The 17,902-nt window shown below is 38.5% G+C and overlaps 2 protein-coding genes across 2 annotated transcripts; one reads left to right on the top strand and one right to left on the bottom strand.

Moving 5' to 3' along the window:
• The first annotated feature begins 8,324 nt into the window (after positions 1 to 8,324).
• LOC141612307 (cytochrome P450 81Q32-like) lies at positions 8,325 to 10,642 on the top strand. Its single transcript, XM_074431049.1, has 2 exons — positions 8,325 to 9,330; positions 9,916 to 10,642. The coding sequence occupies exons 1-2, from the start codon at positions 8,416 to 8,418 to the stop codon at positions 10,534 to 10,536; spliced, it is 1,536 nt and encodes a 511-aa protein (XP_074287150.1). The 5' UTR covers positions 8,325 to 8,415; the 3' UTR covers positions 10,537 to 10,642.
• LOC141612306 (mini-chromosome maintenance complex-binding protein) lies at positions 10,637 to 16,259 on the bottom strand. Its single transcript, XM_074431048.1, has 14 exons — positions 15,984 to 16,259; positions 15,248 to 15,361; positions 14,963 to 15,070; positions 14,629 to 14,751; positions 13,987 to 14,028; positions 13,511 to 13,630; positions 13,229 to 13,387; positions 12,841 to 12,915; positions 12,634 to 12,747; positions 12,055 to 12,257; positions 11,830 to 11,965; positions 11,409 to 11,636; positions 11,091 to 11,158; positions 10,637 to 10,951 (listed from the first exon to the last, which is right to left on the bottom strand). Exons 1-14 carry the CDS (start codon positions 16,149 to 16,151, stop codon positions 10,837 to 10,839), a joined length of 1,773 nt encoding a protein of 590 aa, XP_074287149.1. The 5' UTR covers positions 16,152 to 16,259; the 3' UTR covers positions 10,637 to 10,836.
• Positions 16,260 to 17,902: the final 1,643 nt, after the last annotated feature.

Here is a 17,902-nt window from a genome sequence, read left to right as displayed (position 1 = left end):
TCGTTTGTTTGTTAATTCTTCACCATGATAGCATGTAATTCATATGTATATTATAATCATCATCATTAATATGTTTTAATCATCATAAATCCGACTTAAATCCCAAATAATCCAATACTTGCGGGTTTTCGTCATTAAATTCAATCCCGGGTTGTAGAGATTCAATTCATCAATATTGGGTTTCTGGAATTCGTCTTTGATATAGTTCTCATCTGTCTTTCGTTGTATTTATCGTATATTTGTCATTAATCCATCATATCTAACCTAGTTAATTGATTTAATTTGTTTGACTCATTAATATTTTTCACTTCTGCCATTATTCCACCTTTTATTAATTCGTTTAATTCTGTATTATTCATGTTTTGCTGTTTTCACGACCCATCATATGTTAAATAACATGCTAATCACTTCCATCCGAGTAAATATCATCAATCGATCATTAAATTCACCAATTAACATTAACGGTAGGGATGTCAATGGGGCGGGGTGGGTGCGGAGGAGGGGTAACCCGCACCCGCCCCGCGAGTCTATAATGCGTACCCACACCCGCCCCGCGACCCGCGGCGGGTTGAACTTTTCAAACCCGTCCCCGCCCCGCGGGGACCCGTTGACCCGCCAAATTACCTATCTCCTCATAAACAATTTTTAAAATATAAATCTAAAATCTAAAATATACTAGTCGTACTACTTATACAAATAAGTTTTCGCAAAATATACATTCAATTAACTAGTACACAAGTTTTTCAAACCATGAAAGAGTTTTACAAAAAATGAAACGCATGTCCAAAGTAAACAAAGCTACTTGATCAAATTAACAGAGCTTCACTCATTGTTCCCTCAAATCATCTAAAGCTCCATTAGCATTCTTACCAAGTATCATTGGTTTGGGCTTTTTATCCTCTTGTTATAATTTTCTTTTATTATTATAGTATAACTACTACTACTACTTATTATAGGTGGGTTGGTGATTTGGAGATGAGTGAGGCGGGTATAAGCGGAGCGGGGACATGCGAAGCGGGGCGGGCGGGGTGAGTGTGGGGCGGGGTGGGTATGGGGCGGGTTTCATGTGATACCCATCCCCGCCCCATGACCCGCGACGAATGATACTTTTGAAACCCATCCCCGCCCCATGACCCGTCAAATCATTACCCGCGCCCGCCCCAAGTGGGGCGGGTGCGGGGCGAGACCCGCCAAAACCCGTCCCACTGACATCCCTAATTAACGGCTTGCAATTACGGCTTCACAGCCAGAACTGAGCCAAGGAACAGACGCAACGTCTGCTGCGCCTATTCCAAAGGACGCAGCTCTGCTGCGCCTGTTCCTGGCTGAGTTCTGTCCCTGAACTCCGTTTCTGCCTTGACCTTAGTTATTTAGTTTACGTATTAACTAACTATTATTCGTAATATCGCGCTAATTCCTGTTCGTTTATTTATTTCTTTCTTTTTTATTATTTTTCTCAAATTATCCGTTTTAAAGGTATTTTCGACATAAATCGCCTAATCCAATGTAATTATTGTAATTTTCATTATTGTAATTCATAATTATTGTATTTATTTTATTGCTTGAATGTTTTCACATGTAAATGAGCATTAAATCCTAATTCGACCTAATTGTTTGCTAATAAACTGTCAACCGACTTAGTATTAATTCTCACATGCTAGGATTAAAACTTGGATGTTGCACTGCATGCATATAGCCGACGATATATCGAGTACGAATAACTTCCCTAATCATTAGTAGAGGCCGCTATCGAGGTGGGCGGGATTAGGTGTTCGATCAAAAGAGCTTCCTAATACGTACCCTCACCCCTTACTCCAGATATCTGTGAACACCCGTGTTCATTGGCATCCACGAGAGTCATTCTAGACATAGAATGCTAAGGGTAACGATTGCTTAGTGTTCATGTCTCTACTTTGTGTCTTGACATAACGCGAGGTATTCGAACGGTTCCAATTTCCCATAAAAATTGGTGGCGACTCCATACAAAAATGCAAACGCTTGTTCACCAAGCGCCCCCGTGGCCCATTGTCCACACCAGCTCCTTGTATTACTTTGGTCAAGTTGTTCGGAGTCACTTTATGGGCCTTGGTCACCTGTGGAGGCGTTGCCGCCCCTGTCGCTTGAACAGGGGTAACCGGCGTACCACCCATCAGGTCCAGGAATAGCTTCAATTTGGCCGCATCGACCACATGTCCCATGACAGTGACTTGGCCGGTCGGCAGCGGTGTTTCTGGCTCTCTTGGCATCCCGTACTTCACCGGCTCAATGACTCGACCGGTGGGGGACTGCGCGATCTCAGAATTAGGGAACGTGTCATCCTGGTAGAATGCAGTTTCGTCACTCACAATTATTTCTTGTTGTTTTGACATCTTCTTAGCCCTTTGAATGGTTTTTGGTTTGTTTTTTTTTTGTGTAAGGGAGGTGACTAGCTTTTAGTATCTTTTTCCCACAGACGGCGCCAATTGTTCCGTGTGTAATTGCGGAGCAGGATTTGTGACCACGTGAGCTTGTAGAATGACGTCTTTGCTTGTCTCTTCCTTTCGCTCTCTCATGTAAAGATGAACAAACTGAGGGCTCGACTTGGTACCGAGCGAACTCACTCCGACGCTCAAGTCAGTAAACTTAAAGAGATAAGTTGTGTGTTACTTGGCCAAGTGTTTTGTAGAGAGATAAGGGAGTTTATACCAGAATTTCGGTTAGTTTTTGGGATCCTTTTCTCAATGAGAGAAGTGGAGTATTTATAGGCTTTCACCTTTTGTCACGTAGTGGCCAAGTGGCCAAGTGGCTAGCAGGTGGAAAGACTGTTCTACCCTCGGCCGAGGGACCCATGGCAGGCCGGCTGGCCTGGTTGACTCCATGCCGAGGGGACTGGATGTGAGTACGCGGATATGCCTCTCGGCCGGCTAGTTGCCGAGACCGAGACCTAAGTGACAGGCCGACAGGCTGCGTCGGTTAGGCTGTCTAATACGTTGACTTGCTGTCTTTTGGCTTTGACCTTGCTCAATATGTTGACTCGGTCAGCGGGTGCAGAATATGCCCCATCAATATTTTTTTTTTTTTATAGGTAGTTCGCTAATGTTGGAGACTCTGATATCGCTCGAAAAAAGCTTCCTTTAATAATATAGATAGATAGATATATATTGATCATTATTATTATTATTATTATTATTTACTATTCAGGTGCTTGGCTTTTTACTATGGAAAGTATCTTATTAAAAATGAGGAGCATATATTGCAGCAAAAAAAAAAGAAATGAGGAGCATATAACTATCACAAATTCTTGTTTAGAACGGACACAGACTTCACACGTTTCACCTCTAGAATATTTCATTAACAAGCTCTTAACTACAATAAATATGTTATTTAGTTTCGTTTTAGTGAAATGTACAAAAAATGGATACAATTTAGTTAGCTAAGCTTTAAGAATTACTCCTAACATAGATACTCATCCCCGCAAGGGTGGAGTCTAGTAGTTAAAATTTGGACGAAATTCTCAGGAGATTCATGTTTCAAGCCAGTGCATATGCTCGGGTGGCTTACCTGAAATACATGGTTTGCAGGCTATCACATATACCCGAGGGTTTACCCAGTGCACACCAAAATAGCGGCTGCAGGTTCCTCGTCACCAGAAAAAAAAAAATAAATAAATAAATAAATACTCTGAGTCACATTTTAGCATTTTAGTAACACAAATTTTTCATTGAAGACGGGTACTATCCGTCACAAGCTGAAGACGGATAATACCCCTCTCACAATATGCAAGTGACACTATCCATGGGATGCTCCCCCCCCCCATTTGTCTTATTATAAGAGGGGCACTATCCATCTTCAGTTTGTGACGAATAGTATCTGTAAACATTATAAAGAACACTTGTTTTGTTCTTCATCCATTAGAGCATCCGCAAAGGTGGGGAGATGCCTCCCCATATGTACTCTCTCTCCTCAAATGGGGAGCCTTATTATTGCACACACTTTCTCTTAATTAGAGGCTCCACCATTTATAGGGGGGGTTCCCATATGAAAAAGTGGCCAAGTTCTATTAAAAAGTGGGTCAAATATATTCATGTGAGATCTTGTTTGATTCGTCTTTACGAGTACATTAAAAATATCTAACTTTTATAATTTTTGCAAATACGTAACTAACGATATTTACCGCGTAAAACACGCGTTGACAAACGTGAAAAAGTAAAGTGGTAAAGTGGAGTTGAAATGGGGAACCCCATTGTTGCAGAGATGTAGTTATGAAATGGGGAGGGTAAATGAAAAATTTAGTGAAAAATTAGGTAGACGAATAAGAAAAGGAAAGAGAAAATATGAGAAGCGCCATTGTTGCAGATGTAGGCACCCAAACCCTACCCATAGAATGCCTCAAAAAGCTAGGTTGCACGAAAACGGACACGGACACGACACGGACACGGGACACGGGACACGGCACTCCGATTTTTTTAGGACACGGGACACGGCAAAAAAAAATCAATATAGATATTAAAATAAAGGGAATTTAAAGCTCATTACCACCAACATCTAAACTTTGATCATTTAAACGTCACAAGTCGTAAAACAACCAATATCTAAACTGTGTGAGAAACCAAATGGACCAAGTCAATTAATCAGCACTCAGCAATCCGATTGAAATAATTTCCTCCACTAAAGTCAGACACCTACTCTCACTTCAATGAAATTAAACTCCATATCACTCCTCCAAATCTATGTCATCTTAAATCTTCTACATCAAACCTGGTACTAGTATACAATATTGAATTTTTAAAATCTTCCGCATTAAAACCCAGATCCCTGTTGACCTCTCACTTCAATTAAATTAATTCCCCAAATCTTCCGCATCAAAACCCTAACTCACAAAATTCCTCAAAATCAAACCCCCAAACTCCTCCCAAAATGGAACCATCCTCAAAATTCTACACAATTAGTCATTGTGACTTTTTAAAATCATTAACCTGACTGTGATGTCGACGGACGACGACAACAGATCGGCGGCGACGGCAAGGAGCTCTAGTGTCGGCGGCAAGGGGAAGCTGTTGGTGGCCGTACAATAGAGGGTGTTGTTTTGAAAGGAAATTGTTAATGTACTAATGTAGTGAAGGAAATTGGGTCTTGTTGTATTGAAAAGGGCAAAAGTGCCGTGTCCACCAAATACGGACCGTGTCCGCCTATCTTGGACCGTGTCCGACACGCCTTCATTTAAAATAAAACCGGCGACACGGTTTTTGAAGTGTCTGACACGTTTAGAGCCGTGTCCTAGGCGTGTCCGTGTCCGACACTGTGTCGGACACGCGGAGGCTAAAAAAGTGGCGTGTCCGTGCAACCTAGTCAAAAAGTAGGTTGTACATGCTCTCAAGTTTCTACTTTTTTGCTCTCCAATAATAGAAGCATTTGAAGAGGTATTTAGAGAGCCACTATTGTACATGCTATTAAGTTCCTACCTTCTACATTATCCTCTCAAAACATGTTCACAAAATCTCATTTGTGACGGTACGTATCCGTCACTTTGGAGTGACGGTTATCATTTTTCCTCACAAATGACCCATATAGAGAAGAGAGGGAAGCATATGGGAGTGCCCCCACCTTGTCCCCTCTATTCTTTTTGTGAGTGGCATTATCCGTCACTTGCTCCGACTCGTCTTCAACAAGACTTATTAAAACAGTTTATACTCTCTCTCTCTTCTCTAAAACTTTACATTTTTACTCATTTGTGATGTTTATTTTAATCGAATAAAAGAATTAGGGATGGCGATGAATAGGGCATAGATATGATCTTATAAGATTCATATCCAGACCGGTATTATATATGTTGGACCTAGATCTGACCCATATCTGCAAGGTCTAAAATTTTCAGACGCAGATCCAGACTCATTAGATCTGGGTAGGGCCTGAATCCGTAATAGATCCGATCTTTTTCAATTAATTTTATTAAATTTTTTAGTTTATTTTGCTATTAAAATTACATAGAACACATTCGAATGTGTTTAACAGGATTATAAATATTTCGTATAAAATTTGTATGACAGACGACAGAGTAACAAAGTACCGCATAAGTTATTATTTAGATGATGAAAAAACTAGTTATTATTTCTTGAATACTCGTATTTAATACTTCATGTTGTAAATTGGTTAATAACCTAATGTATGAAATAACTAAAATGACATATGAGAGTTAGAATAAAAGATAACAAACATGTCTTTTATGTAAAATTTAGTTATTCTTATAAGTATATTTAAAAATATACAGTAATAAAAAAAACGTCATTGCTCTTTCACGGACACGTTTTACTCTTTCACGAACTTTTTTTCATAATTTTTCCACCTCATACCCTTCTCTTAAAAAATAAGAAAAAAAGTTGTTTTTTCTTCCCTCTTCTCCTCTTTCACAAGAAATTTGATAAATCCTACCAAATTCACTCATTATGCACTTAATTCACACATTGAACAAATATCAATCTTAATTTCATTAATTAACATCGATTTTTTGTCTCAAAATTAATCAAATACAAATTCATTAGGTTAATTTTGCAATTAGGGTTTTTGGAGGAATGATGGTCGGGGTAGACGGCTGGTCGCCAGAAAGAGGAGAGGGCAAGGTGGGGGCCGCGTGTAGGAATACGCCTGTGGGTGTATGATTGTGTAGGGCGGTTGTTGGCGGCGGACGGTGGTCGTGCGTCAGGATGTTGGCTGTAAGGGAGGGGTTATGGTCGTGGGTCAGGGTTGGTGATGGGCGACATCGGTGGTGCATTCGCGGGGGTTGACGACGGTGGTAGCAGATGTGGGTGAGGATGGTAGGAATGGAGGAAGAAGGTGATGGTGGCAGGGAAGGGTTACTACGTTGGTTTTGTTTCTTTGTTTTTTTTGTTTTTTTTTTTTGTTAAATTAGAGGAGTATTATGGTAATTTACGTCCATAAAAAAGTAAAACTCGTCCATGAATGAACATAACCCAAAAAAATGGGGTTTATGAGTAGAGTCTGGGTCTTAACGACAAGACCAAGATCCACGAAAATTTGTCTAGACCCACAAAAATGAGATTTATATGCACCCCTCAAAAGAATATTATGAGATCTATCTACACAAAATCCTAGACCCATTGTTATCCATAATCTAAACTCTTGAGACAGAGGTAGAGGTACAATAGTTTACTCTATGATTGTTATTTGTCACTCCCTCTTGTTCACTAACATCTTCTACTTTTTCTAAAACCGAAAATCCACAAAGATCTTTCACTCCCCTTATTTGTCTATCATTTGTGATTAATATAACATGTAACCCGATATTCTCTCTCATACTTTCATTTTCCTCCACCTATTACTACTCCACTAAATTTTGGTTCAAAATCAATATAAAAGATTATATTAGAATAGGAGGAAGTATTTGCTATCATCCCTTATCATCGAAAAAAAGGATTACGCATCTGAAGTAGTATCTCAGACGTCAGACCTTGTAGTTTTTTAGCATATACACATTTTTTTCTGAGCATATTATCATTTATAAATATAGTTTTTGAGCAATATTATATTTTTTTTAGTGTAATGTTTTAATAAATGTACTCAAAAACTTTATACTAAAGTAGAACTCAAAAACTTTAAAATAAAACTTAGAAAATAAACAATAAAAGGTACACCTCAGATGTGTAGTCTATAAATTGCTTATCATCTTGTACCTAAATGAATAAGTTAGCAATGGAGTGGTTATAGTGTGAAATGCACCATGTAAACTACCATATATCTTCCTTATTATAACTACTAGTCCTATTGACCCAATTGTATATTTTATGACCATTCCATATTTCCGTAGTTTTTATTCCTCCCAACTTCCATACACCAAATGTCCAAATATAATAATGACATAGGACATTTTGTTTCTATTGCACATATCATTTGTGTTGTAAATTACAAGGTAGTTGCTTTCATATTACACTCACAAGAGGTAACAATGTAACATGGTTGAATGATGAAGTGCTTTTCCATTGAAAGTGACTAGTGAGAGTCTTCAAGTCTTTCAACATTTAAAAAATTTACCAAAATACTTTCACAAATTTTCATTTGTGATGGACAATATTGGTCACAAGCTTGTGACGAATCAAATAAAATTCACATGATAAATAAAGATAAGTCATTTGTGACTCCCTAAATTCTCTGATTTTTATCTTATCTACCCATGTGGTGCTATTTAACCCGTCACAACGGAGACTTACTGAAATACTCGACATTTACAAGGAAGTAGCTTGAATTCTAATAGTCTTTCTTCTTGAATTCAAGACACACTTATTAGACATTTACAAGGAAGCTTACTAATTAGAATATAATATACCATTTATCACCATATAAATTGACTAGTTTTGCCCTATAAATAATTGGCAAAACATAGTATTTTCACAAATCAAATATCATCTCATCCAAAACTAAAAAATGGAAAGCATAACATTTTTCAAGTATTTGGCACTTTGCCTTAGCACCTACTTTATGATCAACCATATAATCTTGCGTTTTTCCAAACTTAAAAAGTTACCTCCAAGTCCATGCCTACGCCTTCCTATCATAGGCCACCTCTACCTCCTCAAGAAACCCCTCCACCTATTCCTCGGCCGTCTTGCGGCCGAACAAGGCTCAGTCTTGTACCTATGGTTCGGATCCCGACCCGTTCTCCTACTCTCCTCTGCCTCAGCTGCAGAGGAGTGTTTGGTTAGGAGCGACGTGTTTGTGGACCGACCCCGCCTTGTGGCGGGCAAGTACAACGGGTTCGACTACACTAACATAGCGTGGGCACCCCACGGTCCCCACTGGCGCAATCTGCGCCGGGTTGCAGCCGTTGAGGTACTGTCCCCTCAACGACTGCAATCCCTTTTTGAAGTCCGGGCTGATGTAGCCCGGTCCTTCTTGGGGTGGATGATGAGGGAGATGAGTGAAAAGGGAGTGGTCGAAATGAAGTCGGCCATATTTCGGCTAACTTTAGACAATATGATGAGGATGTTAGTTGGGTATAGTTACTTTGAAGATGAAGGCAAGGACAAAGAGGAGACCTCAAGAAAACTTCAGAACATTGTTGAAGAGAGTTTTCGGTTGGGTGGCGTTTCGAATTTGGAGGATTTCATGCCAATGTTGAAGCATTTTAGGTTTATCTTAGGATCTGCTGAAGACAAGTTTCAGAAATTGATGGAAGAAAAGATTGAGTTTATGGAAGGATTGATGGAAGAACATGTCCAAATGGAAAGGCAAGGAAAATTGTCTGATACAAGAAAGAAGTCTATGCTTCATGTTTTGTTGTCCTTACAAAAAGATGATCCTAAATATTATTCCAATGAAATGATCAGAGGCCTCATTTGGGTAAGTGTTACTTAAGTCTTATAAATTTCGAAATTAACAGTAAAGTCACATAATCGTATTCAAACTGTAGTATTTACTACCAGACTCGAATTTAGACTAAACTGAATGATTGAGGACTCCATACAAATTCATTTTTAAGAAAATTCACCTTCTATATATTTCAAATTTAACGACAAATTCACATAATTATATTCGAACTGTAGTATTACCAGACTCGAATTTAACTAAACCGAATGATTTAGGTATATACTTTACGTCTTTACCACATATCTTATAAGTTTCGAAATTAACGGTAACGTAATATAGTTATATTCGAACTGTAGTATTTACTACCAGACTCGAATTTAGACTAAACCGAATGATTCAGTACTCAATACTCTACCTCTTCTTGGTAGAAGTTAATTCATCTTTAAGAAAATTAATTATATTCAGACTATATAGTAGTACCAGACTCGAATTTAAACTAAACCGAATGATTTAGGTATATACTTTACATCTTTAAGAAAATTTATCATTATAGAAAGTTTAACACATTTACACTTGCTTGATTATCTTCTAATGGTGTGTATTTTTGTACAAAAACAGACATTGTATCAAGGGGGGACTGATACTTCATCAGCAACCGCGGTGTGGGCAATGTCGCTACTCATCAACCACCCCGAAGTACTAAAGAAGGCCCAAGCGGAAATGGACGCACAAGTAGGGAATGACCGTTTAGTCCAAGAGTCGGACAAGAAGAGCCTCCCTTACCTTCAATGCATCGTAAATGAGACACTCCGAATGTACCCACCTGGCCCAATTGGACTACCGTATGTAGCCAACTCCGATACCAAGGTTGAGGGCTATCACATACCGAAAGGAACAATGCTCCTTTACAACATATGGGCAATTCACAATGATCCTAAAGTTTGGGATGAGCCGAGAGAGTTCAAACCCGAGAGATTTTCAGGTTATGAAGAGAACAGGCTAGGGAACAATTTCATGCCATTTGGAGTCGGGAAAAGGGTTTGCCCGGGTGAGCATTTGGCTCGGAGGATTGTTTGGTTGGCTGTAGCCATTTTGGTTCAATGCTTCGAGTTGGAGACAGTTGATGGAGAAATGGTGGACATGACGGAAAGTGGTGGCCAAACCTCGTTTAAGGCTGAACCTCTTCTGGCTAAGTGCCACCCTCGCCCCGGCATGATGAATCTTCTCTCCCAACTCTAGTGATAAACAAGCTTACATATTGTATGATTATTGAATTTGAATTTCTATTCTAAAATAAATTATATCATGTATTATAATTGCTGCAATGAGATGAAGTTGCTTTTCATATAACCGGACGCTTAATTCTGATTTAAAAATGTGAAGATTTTCATAAACAGTTATTTCAAGATTCGGGCACTTACAACCGAGTCTGAGTAATATAGATCCTATATAACATACGAAGATACATTGCACCAAAGATAGAGGTGAGATCTATCTTGTGTCGTCTATATGACACAATTATGGTTAGACAAGGCAACTTCACCTGACCCTCTCTTTTCTGAGCCTCTCCATTTCCTTCACCATTTGCCAGTGTTCGGCTGATAGAGACGTGTCGCCATAGCTCAATGACATAAGTCTACCCATTGACAGCAGTCTGCAAACATGTATGAATAACATTGTTCATAAGTTCATAATATATCAACAGAAAGATAAAATGAAATAGAGGTTCACAGAAGAGGATATTAAGTTTGCTTCTGTGACGAAATTTTAATGAACAATTGTTTCTTACAAACCTGCTCATATCAGAGGCCCCTAAGCTTCGATCTGCTTGTTTTGCTGCAACTAGATCATTTTCAACAACCTGAAACGGGATTTTAATAAGCAATGGAATAGATGTATGAATATATCCACAGCAAAATCACAGATCAGTGTCGAAAGCTCTGGATAGCGCCATTGAGCCTTGTATGAGACGGTCTCACATGTGAGACAAACCAAAATACTTATATATCCCTCAATTTAAAGCCTGACTTATATATCACATGTAAGACCATTCCTCGTACTATTTTGTGCAGAAAAATGACAGTTTAAGAAGCCAAATTTAAGAGTAGTACCAGCTGCATTTCTGGACTAATTGTGTGATCCAGCAATCTAAGATTGGCCAAGTACCATCTCCAAGCCTGCAGTACTGTTTCATCTACAGTTTCCGATGACATTGTTGATGCAGGCTGAAAAGGAAGTACTAAATCTGCTGGCAGTAAATTGGACTTTCCCTCTGATAGAATGAGCAACTGAACATCTGCTGGCATCTCCATTTTGTAATACTGAAAATCGTATTCAACCTGAAAAAAAAAGTGTGTTGGTGAAAAGGGCTAGATAGTCATTCAATCCACCATTACGACACTGCCTAAAGGGTTTCCCCAAGTTGCGGGTATAGGAGGCAGATGTACACAGCCTTACTGCTGTGTTCTAGATGACCCAAAAAAAAAAATTACGTCCAGAATTGCATTTCCGTAGTGTAGTTTTGAACACTACCTTCTGCAATTCCGTCAAGTTCTTCAATGATCTTGCATTTTCAACTCCTATAGAGTTGAGGGTTCCTGCCTGCAATTGTGTCTCGTCTATGATCACGTGCGAACCTTCAGCCAGCTGCAGAACTCCAGGAACCAATCTGTTGTCCAACAATAGAAGTGTAAAGAACGGAAGATAATGGAAGATTACTCAACGAATACAAGGATGAAAAAGTATTAAACTACATACCTGTTTGCCTGATAATCCTTTTTGGGGGCAAGGCAAGCAGTATTAAGATACTCAATTGTGAGAGGTATGTGCTGTGTGAAAGGGAGTAGTTTCTTCATTGTGAGAGTGAGAGGGCTCGCAAATATTGATGCAGCTTCCTTGCTAAAGCCAGTCAGGTTAAGTGAAAGCTTTCCCACAGCCACAGCATCAATTCTACCATGAACCTGGATATACGAACACATGAACACGCTAAAGTTACCAAATAAGAGCAATTTAGATTATAAAATTTTAAAAAAATTGTGACAGAGCTACAAATAAATCCAAGAATCCAAGGAGTGACTATTTGAACTCCTTGGTTTAACTTTGGACTTCTCTATACAAGTTCCAAGGCTTCAAGTTCCAAGGCTTACCCAACACACAAGTCCTAAAACAATTATCATAATTAGAAAGCCTTGCATAAAGAACAAATACTTGTATACTATTTCTCATTTAATTACACGGTTCATGAGTTCGTTTCATGTTTAAGACTGTCCCTTTTCAACAATTGCAGATCAGGCAACTCTTGAGACAATCATTATGGCTATGAGGGGAAAAACTAACCCGAGATAACAAGTGCAACAACAGAAACTGAGCTGCTACTCCATCATTTCCAAGAACTGTTGTGAGGTGAGTAAGCAAGCTGTCCCTTATGCTTTTGAACAGTGAAGGATTAGGCTACAAGTAACCATATCGAAGTTAACATGTAATCCAATGGAGAATGAGACTGAAAGAGAAAACACAAGCCAGAATAGAAAGGTTTATAATTACTTCACTCATGGGTGAGCCCTGAACAAAGTCGTGCACATCAAGCTTCCTGTGCGCAATACAGTGGATACGTGGTACCTGCAAGATGAACCAGTTATATTGACTTGGCTACCAACGAAGCATTTAGAAACATCCTTTGTGCAAATACAGAATTGTCAAAGGTTTTCAGCGAACTCAAAGTCATCAACGCATGAAGCAAAGGTTGAGTAATAAGCTTACGTCTATGGGGAAAAAAAACTTTTATTTTTCTGGTATTAGATCCTTTTAGGGTTACCAAAGGACCTAAAGGCTCCAAACTACTCAGCCAGATGTCATGGAAACTAGGCTAACTAGCTATATGAGACCTAAGAACTTTTAAATCGAAATTCAAGATGCGGCTTGCAAACCTTACCTTCACTGAGGGTAATTGTGCCAATTCATCTTCATAAAGGCTGCTTGACAGCTGATCAGCCTCTTCCTGGTTTACACTTGGCTCTGAATCAAAACTAAGGACTCCAATAAACTCAAAGATTTCATTCAGTTTTATATCAGACTCGGGTGAGTTATACACCTGCACAGGGAAAGGTGCATTTACATGCTCAATATTAAGCTATAGCAATATACAAGAGCATCTTCAAGTGATTTTTTTACATCAGCCACAAACTGTAAACTGCTTATTAATTGTGACGCTTACCTTAACCAGACAAGGAAAAGATGTTGCATCAAGATCAGATCGCGGAGAAAAGGCAGCAGCGGTATCTCCATTAACTGAGTTTAGCTGCGTTTCAGATGAGGAAGGACACCCCTCTTCTCTCTGTGGTTAAGAAATACTTAAATAGGTCAGAAATATGTCACACACATTTACTTGGAAAGATGGGGAGGGAAAGTAATAAGCTCTAACAGTCCCTAGGTTGCAATCCTCTAAAAATCAAGGTTGCATAAGGAGTAAAAAACTCAAGGTCCAATTTAAGACACAACAAAGCCAAATCCCAATTGAAAATATGGAAATCACAAACGACTTTTCTGAACATTTTGACCTATCACTCTACTCAACCAAGGGACCTCGACAAATTTACCAAACATAGTATATCAGAACACATAAAGTATAAAACATCTTGATTCGATTGTAATACTGATTACGTTGTAATAAATAAGATGGGGTTCACTCACCATCCTTTTACAAGGAGAAACTTGAAAGTCTTGATTTGGGCCCTGCCAAGAGACAACCACCTTAGCTTAGTCTAAAAAACAAAACAACAGAACAAGAAATAACATAGCAGCCATAAACACCCTCAAACCATCAAAACTAAGTAGTTTCCTTGTAGATTATCCAAGTCTGCAAGAGACGCTAACTATCTGGAGTACTAAAGGACCCTAGTACCCGTCCCAAGCTCATCAAGGCACACAAAACTGATATAGAACTCGAAACTTATTAGATCCCCTAGTATTCAGGCATCAAAACACATGCTATTTACTGCTCCAGCCATCACCCCACCATTAAACAATCATCAAAGATTCAAAGCCTAGCAAGCTCTAGAGTCTAGAGGAACACCAGCTTCATCGACATCCCTCAGACTCACAATACATAACAAAGCATCAAGAGTTTAACAGTCAAAATGCCATGCCTTAAATATATTTAAAACTTAAAACATTTAGTACCCTCTTGATCACATTGAGTAAACTGCAAAATGCGATTTCATTACTATTACTTGTGGCAAAACAACAAAACATAACAATTTTCATCATTTCATCTGGTATATGATAAGGTTTGTCATACGTATAGCAATACACATACTATAATAAAGAGCTTACCAATTCCATATGGTCAACAGCTTCATCACCGTCTCTCTGACGCTTTTCCCGCTGTGAAGTCCAATTCTTATGTTGATTAGACAGAAATTCCAAAGGTTCTGCCCATGAATTCATCCCCGGCACCTACACACACATAGAAAAAATCAGTCACATTTCCAGCTTTCTTCTTCAATTCTTCATACAAAATTCACTTAACACAATCAACAAATAATATTTTCGGCCTTTCTTTATTCTACAAACACAACCAACTCACTCTAGTCTCACAATGCAAACACTTGCCGCCACAAATGAGTATCATATAACCGAAATTAAGCTCAAAGAAAGTGAAACTCACAGGGACACAATAAAGCAAGCGACGCTCCCATAAGCGCATATCAGGCGACAAATCCATTTGAAGCTGACAAACATCTGAATATTTGTTTGTTTTCCAAGTTGATCCATCCTAAATTCACAAATAATACAACATAATCAATAAACAAAGCACAATACTTTCTGCATATATTTCATCTTTCTCAACTGATTCTTTACGTTTGATCAAAATACTCCTCATAAATGACTAAAAACGTACAGAATCAGTTGAGACCGAAGAAGTAAAACATTAAATCTACTAATGTCACACCTTGTAAGCACCAACATAGAATTCATTCCCCAACATATCCTGTACCATTGCTCGAACCCTAACCAATGTATTAGGCTGAATATACTTCACACTCGTCGCATTAAGAATCGGTACCTGCAATTATTATTAAAAATCCATTAACATTGGTGGAACCAAGGAGGCTTTCAGGGGGCGGTCACCCCCAAGCGCTAAATTAGAAATTTTTAGTTAAAATTTTCGACTTTTAATCTAGTTTAAGTTATAGCATCAATAGTTTAACCCATGAATTTTATCCTAAGTGGCGAAACCAGGATTTTAAGTCAGCGGGAACGAAATTTTTCAGCAGGGCAGAAGGGTAATATTATAAGGAGACCTCGAAAATTTTCAAACGCCTGCGGGGGCGAGCGCCCCTGCTAGCCCCCTCGCTCCACCACTTCCTAACTATGAATTTTGGTTACGCCACTGCTCTATTGCAATTCAAGCGCTACACTTTGCTTAATGATTAAAAAGCGTAAAAAAAAAAAGGTCAAAATTATTAAAGCTCTAACAATAAATTCAAAAAATTCATGTAGAAGCTTAAAATCTACGGCTCCGCCCAAATCATTTGTTTACTTTTTTTTTTTTATTCTTTGCGAGAAGTATTTTAATTAAAGTTAAACAATTGATTTGGACGGAGTGAGTATCAGAGTATGTCTAAAATGATTGGTCAAACATAAGTAAACACGAAAGTCAAATGAGGACAATAAAAAGACGGTACCTGAGTAAAACCGTCATTATCGAAAAGGAATTGGCGGAAAAGGTCAACGACGCCCCAATCTTGATCGTCGGCGGAGGAAGGATTGAGGCCGTCGGATAGGGCTTTGTCGAAAGTCAATCGGACGGCTCCGAGTGGGTTAGCGACGCAATCGTACTGTGGTCCCACCATTTTTAAAAGGGATTTTAATATTCTAAGGGCGGATTTGCGGTGGTGTTAAATGTTGAGTGAGAGTGAGGAGGGTGAGATTGAAGGGGTTGCGGCGTATTGAGAGGGATACAAGTTAGTAGTAGTAATAGTGGGGGTGTGGGGGTTTTCCCGCCAATTTGACGAGACTAGTGTGTTTCCCGCCATATTCATGTAGCGTCTAAACGCATCGTATATGCTCAATTGATTGGTCTTGTTATTTGACGAGGTAAACGGGTTGGCCAATGTGTTTACTTTATTCTCATCTTCTCATGGCTATGGCCTATGGGTTCGGATCTAACTCGTGAGTCGTGATCACTTGAATAAAGGGTAAATGAGTAATCAACACACCACACCTATTTTGTTATCATATACGGAGTATTTTTTATACGGAAAATTCACCTGTTAGCCTTTAACTTTGTTATTTTGTACGTGTTATCCAACTTTTTAAGCTTGTGAACATGCTACCTTTGAAATAACATTTTTAAGCAAAATGTGTTCTTTTTGTTGTTCCTAAAATCTTTAATTAAACGTAAATGTACACCAAAAATAAGAATTGGGTAAATTTTTTTCCCAAATTGTTCAACTCTTCGAGATCAAACATTAAATCATTTCAATATGTATGTATTAACGGTATATACTTGTCAATTAGTGGAGCCAATTAACACTGGGTATATTTAGAAAAGATTTGGCTAAAGTATATTTAGAGAATAAGAATTAGTCAGAATATAACAGAGCGCAATTTTGCAGTACTCTTTAACATACACGGGCGGGAGTTTTGAGCGTAATTTTTTAAGATGGGTTAATTTTTTAGCCAGTCGGTCTTGCTTGTGACAGACATTATCCGTCACAAGCTGAAGACGAATAGTGCCCCTCTCACAATAAGGCAAGTGGGAGGGCAAGTGGGGGAAAATGAAGCACCCCATAAATATTGCCACTTGCATATTGTGAGAGGGGCACTATCCGTCTTCAACTTGTGATGGATAGTGTCCGTCTTCAATGAGATTTTGTGTTTTTTTAGCATATAAGGGATGAGATTTTGTCAAATTCAATTTCAACAAATCCAATGCCAAAATAAAAGAGGGACTTACTCTCTCTCTTGTTCACTTGTTTACTTGTTTTATTTGAGCTTTCGAATTACTAATAGTGAGTGAAGTAATCTTACTTGAAAATCATGGTCATTGATTAGAAATAAAATAAAACTCAAGAAAATAGATACAAAACACTTTTTTTATAACCAAATTCTTGTATAAGACAAGCTTATATAAGGATATGAGTAATAAATCAAATTGGATTAGTGTTGCAGTTGTTCACTTTATCTTTGAATCAAAAGGCCATGTGTTTGATCCATGTTCATGAGAATGGATTAAAATTCTTAACTAGATTTGGCCAATGTGGAGGGCCAACTTAGCCCGACCCGCTTCATCATGCTTATTTTCAACACAAATTGTTTAGTAAGGCGGTCTTATACCATAAGACAAGCCCTTTAATCAAAAGCCCAACAAAATTTGTGCTAGTTTACAAACTTCTTATCTACCATTTATGTTTTTCGTTTTATTTTACTTTCCCATCTCAGCCATTTTCACTCTTTCTCAATTTGTGGCAGTTTACATCATCTTCTACAATGAACCAACAAAATTCATTCACCTCTCTCAAATCTCTTCTCTCTGTTTCCCTCCACATCTCCTAATTTATACACCTAAAACTCCATCTTTAAGTGAATAATCTAAGATCGA

This window comes from Silene latifolia, chromosome 11 (assembly GCF_048544455.1).
Source record: "Silene latifolia isolate original U9 population chromosome 11, ASM4854445v1, whole genome shotgun sequence".
NCBI classification, from domain to species: domain Eukaryota; kingdom Viridiplantae; phylum Streptophyta; class Magnoliopsida; order Caryophyllales; family Caryophyllaceae; genus Silene; species Silene latifolia.
Note: the sequence above shows the minus strand (reverse complement) of the source record. Positions and strands in the feature narration are given on the sequence as shown.

Coding starts and splice junctions, on each gene's coding strand:
- LOC141612307 (XM_074431049.1), top strand. CDS start 8,416: ATGGAAAGCATAACATTTTTCAAGTATTTGGCACTTTGCCTTAGCACC. Junction 9,331..9,915: donor TGATCAGAGGCCTCATTTGG/GTAAGTGTTACT, acceptor GTACAAAAACAG/ACATTGTATCAAGGGGGGAC.
- LOC141612306 (XM_074431048.1), bottom strand. CDS start 16,151: ATGGTGGGACCACAGTACGATTGCGTCGCTAACCCACTCGGAGCCGTC. Junction 12,748..12,840: donor AGGGCTCACCCATGAGTGAA/GTAATTATAAAC, acceptor GGTTACTTGTAG/CCTAATCCTTCACTGTTCAA. Junction 11,966..12,054: donor AAGGATTATCAGGCAAACAG/GTATGTAGTTTA, acceptor GTTGGACAACAG/ATTGGTTCCTGGAGTTCTGC.